This window comes from Vollenhovia emeryi, unplaced genomic scaffold (genome assembly GCF_000949405.1).
Source record: "Vollenhovia emeryi isolate VEMERY1.0 unplaced genomic scaffold, V.emery_V1.0 DF939142.1, whole genome shotgun sequence".
In the NCBI taxonomy this organism is placed as follows: domain Eukaryota; kingdom Metazoa; phylum Arthropoda; class Insecta; order Hymenoptera; family Formicidae; genus Vollenhovia; species Vollenhovia emeryi.
Window position 1 is genome coordinate 454334 of NW_011967224.1, and position 3742 is coordinate 458075.

Consider the following 3742-nt stretch of genomic DNA (forward strand, 5'->3'; position numbering starts at 1 on the left):
CGCATCTGAGCGGGATGAGTTACGGTAATTCCGATAAGTCCAATAATTTCATATTTCTCTTATATTACTTGCTTGTTCTCTTATATTTTGGACTTAAACAACAGTTAAAGGTTCAAGGAAGATAATCGTTGCTTAATTGAATTATGAAACTATGTTGTTGCGAAATGCGGCTGTACATGAAAACAGCTGTTCCGAATTAAGTGCAGGTTAACCCTATTCGGAACAAATTTAGTACTTGAATTGATTGTCCGCCATTTAAAAACAAAGTCTTCTTCAAATATTGATTTATGCCTAATTAATAGTTAAAGGATGACTTCTTAACTAGCATATATCAGATTTGTTTTAGAAGATTTTATGTAAAAGATACAGCAAGTTTTTTAAAAAGTGTTCCGAAATAGGTTCGCTTACCCTAAAGATGGAGTGTAGGGAGGTCCAGGTTCAAACCCTGGCTTAGGTGATGTTCGCAATAAATTTTCTGTATTACTAAAGATGCCGGGTGTATGGTCCAGAAAACACTGACGTTAATTACCGCTGGCGATACTGAAGGATTCTGATTAAAAGATTTGTTCGCACGAGGAATCGATTACCGGGATCTGACTTGTTTATCACAGGTGCGTCAGGGCTACCGAGGTGAGACTAGGAGGTCACCGTGCCGTCCAGTTTGAAGCACACCTGCACGTTGTTGTCGTTTTCGTCGACCAGGGCGAACTCGATGGTCAAGGTTATAGATGGATAACTTTCGGAGATCGGCATCTTGAGATTGTACGTTGCCTCGTCGCCCTTGCTCAACGGGCATTTGCCGTTCGTCAAAGATTTACACGCATCCTGCTCGGGATACGGGTAATCTATCGTGACTCCCATAATCGTCACTCTCACGCGGGGTTTCAACGTTTTCGCGTCGGCGTCTGCGGACAAGATGAACGTACATTTTTTTTAAACGTATTCGTCGATTACAAAATAGAATGTTTCTAAGTACAAAGAGCACATTGTACTCTCTAAAATTTGTGGAGTGAAATGTTCACCCTATTGGCGTGAATATTTCCTCCAACAGAGTGAATATTGACTCCGATGGAGTGAACATTTCACTCCATGGCAGTATTTTCACTCCACAAATTTTAGAGAGTAGATCGAGCTTCATTCCGTACGCGTAGCGCTACTTACTGGCGACGAAGTCCCATTGCGCTGTCAAATCGGTCCCTCTGTGCAGCTTGCAGGGAGAACTGTCGCATCCGTCCACCCTCAAGGACCGAGGCCCAGGCCCATCGTCGCATGGATCATACGAGGTCTCTTGCAGGGACGCCGCGACGCAGATCGCGAGGATGATGTAGGCTGCGACACGAGGAATGTACGGTCAAACATTGCGCTTCGAGAAAAGAACACTGTGTGAATTGGAAAATAAATTGACGCGCGTCAAGGTTTACCAGATGCGAGAGCTCTCATCGTAGCGTCTTCACAGGAACGATAGCGACCGAAGTGACCTGCGATCGGCGGTAGAATCGCTTATTTATTCGCTCGATAATATCTAATCGAACACCTGGCTGCCCTAAAAACTGATAAGCTCGGAATCAAATAAAAAAAACATCGCCCAGACATTCGAGAGCTAACACCTGCACCGATGATGTTGCAAGTTTGCGGAAGTTATCAGTCATAAACGTGGAATTCATTGCGCTCGCCGGACGATTAAAGTAATCAGCTGGCAATTAAATAAAGCAATCGTTGCTTTTGATAAGCCCGATGTGCCCAACGGCAAATGGAGAACTGAATCAGGTAAAATAATTTAAAAATTACTCACCGAGCACCGATCTCGTAGACCACTCGCTCGAGGAAATATTTCCAATTGTCCGCGACCGATCAACCCTAGCGCGATTGAAAAGAACTCTGTACTACCGTTCGCGATAAGAGCCGGAGAGGGAAGCCCCGAGCTGGCCCGGCGTTCTCCTATTTATACCCCCCTTGGAATCGAAGATTCTAGAAGAGTCCGAGCGACGAGCCCTCTCCCCCTCTGTCATCTAATTTCGCTTTAACCGGAAGATCAGCTGTTGTTCTATCTCTCAAAGTCACTCAGCTGACACCGCATGAGGTCGTCAGCTGATCCCCCTGTATTGTTGTCGCTCGACGCTCACTTTGCCCCATGTGTCGACAGCGCTTCGTCGACACGTGAGTCCGTGGAGACCAAACCGCGCCGAGACGCGCAGTCTAGCGTCTCTCAAGTAACGGTCTCGAGACCGTTTCTTGCCGCTATTTCGAGACTCTTCCCCAGCGAGCTACATAAAATCTCGCGCCTGGCGTATAATTGATGATGAAGGGAGTTATCTGAGCATGGACCGTCCAGCACGCCCCGGGGCGTCGCTCGCAATGTCAGATGTTCCCTAGGTCCGCTGACCACCGCGCCTACCGGTCAAGGCTCGATCGCGAACACCAATCGAGATTACAAGACGGGAGATAGGGAGAGAGGTGTGTAATAACTGTTCTTCCATCTTATAAATGTTGTATTGTTTCAGTCAGTTTTTAAATGAATCATAATTGAAGGGTCTACACAAGATTGTAGTGTCGAAACATTTTTAATTAAAAAAGACAACAGACGTTTCGGTCCTAACTGGACCATCTTCAGTATGTAAAAGACAGATATAAGTTAACGCATGGGAGATGACGGAATAAAAATAATACAAGAAATCACGCAGTCAGTAATATAAAATATATAAACAACTAATCGGAACGATCGTACATAAAACGCGAGGCAAATATATGGAGCATACAGTTGGAATCGTGTTGACCAGTATCGAAGACGTTAGCGTAATCTTGTTTAATTAAAAATTTTCTCGACACTACAATCTTGTCTAGACTCTGAGCCCCTTCTATATTCTATATCTATTATCGCTTCGATTTTATCGTACGAGCCATTGTTACTTAATTGAATCATAATTCTTCTGAGAAAATGTAAAAAGCATGCAATGTCACAAGGCAGGAAACATCTATTTAGTATTCATTGTTCGTCGGCCTGCCATGGCGGCACCACGACGAAACGTTGTACCAATCGGTCACGTATCCACATCGGGGTACTTTTAAACAGTATCCGATAAAAGAAATATCTCCACGACTCAGATCTGAAAGTAATATATAGCATTTACTTAATACAGTCGGTATGAGAACGGTTGTTTTTCGCTTGGCGACCATCAATCTTTGAAAAATATCTCGTCACGCAGGTGTTGCTACGGCCTTCGGTTCGTATCGAGAAAATATCGCGGTATCTTACTTATTTGTTAGGGGACTCGTAGTTGAGTCAAGCCGACTCGAATCGACATCATTTCTCGCCGGGAAGCGCAGGGGCACCTAAACCTGTTGCAACGTCATCGCGCGCACTTTAAAATAATTAACCCAGCTAGCGCACAGGTGAACACAAGTTCGCAAAGAATTCAATTAAAAAGAAAAACAAGTTTTGATGATCGTCACTAACAGCAGTTTACCTGCAAACCGCCGAAGGATAGACGTTGAGAAGAGCGTTGTCGAAGATTTCGTAGATCCTCGGCTCCGACAGGACCTTGACACTGTCTTGATTTTCCGTAGGCGAGACCAGGGAAAAGTACTCTGCGTATCGATTATAATAATTGCCGTAAAATCGTTTCGCCTCGTCCGACATGTGTTGCCTCATTTCGTCAAAGTACAGCTGTTGCCGTTTCATGATGTTACTTTGTGACACGAAGCCACCTAATGTGAGAAGGAAGGAAACTTACTTTCAGACATC

At 44.5% G+C, this 3742-nt stretch overlaps 2 protein-coding genes across 2 annotated transcripts; both read right to left on the bottom strand.

The window, feature by feature from the left end:
* Nucleotides 1-85: 85 nt before the first annotated feature.
* Nucleotides 86-1524, bottom strand: LOC105566726 (epididymal secretory protein E1). Its single transcript, XM_012020954.1, has 3 exons — nt 1422-1524; nt 1162-1329; nt 86-905 (listed from the first exon to the last, which is right to left on the bottom strand). The coding sequence occupies exons 1-3, from the start codon at nt 1438-1440 to the stop codon at nt 637-639; spliced, it is 456 nt and encodes a 151-aa protein (XP_011876344.1). The 5' UTR covers nt 1441-1524; the 3' UTR covers nt 86-636.
* A 947-nt stretch (nt 1525-2471) lies between these two features.
* Nucleotides 2472-3700, bottom strand: LOC105566727. The gene is made up of 2 exons (XM_012020955.1): nt 3465-3700; nt 2472-3104 (listed from the first exon to the last, which is right to left on the bottom strand). Exons 1-2 carry the CDS (start codon nt 3677-3679, stop codon nt 2984-2986), a joined length of 336 nt encoding a protein of 111 aa, XP_011876345.1. The 5' UTR covers nt 3680-3700; the 3' UTR covers nt 2472-2983.
* Between the last annotated feature and the right edge of the window lie 42 nt (nt 3701-3742).

Bases quoted from the DNA above. Each gene is read 5' to 3' on its own strand.
- LOC105566726 (XM_012020954.1), bottom strand. The intron at 906-1,161 runs GTAAGTAGCGCT...TCTTGTCCGCAG, and splicing joins GCAATGGGACTTCGTCGCCA to ACGCCGACGCGAAAACGTTG.
- LOC105566727 (XM_012020955.1), bottom strand. From the start codon at position 3,679: ATGAAACGGCAACAGCTGTACTTTGACGAAATGAGGCAACACATGTCG. The intron at 3,105-3,464 runs GTAAACTGCTGT...TATTACTTTCAG, and splicing joins TATCCTTCGGCGGTTTGCAG to ATCTGAGTCGTGGAGATATT.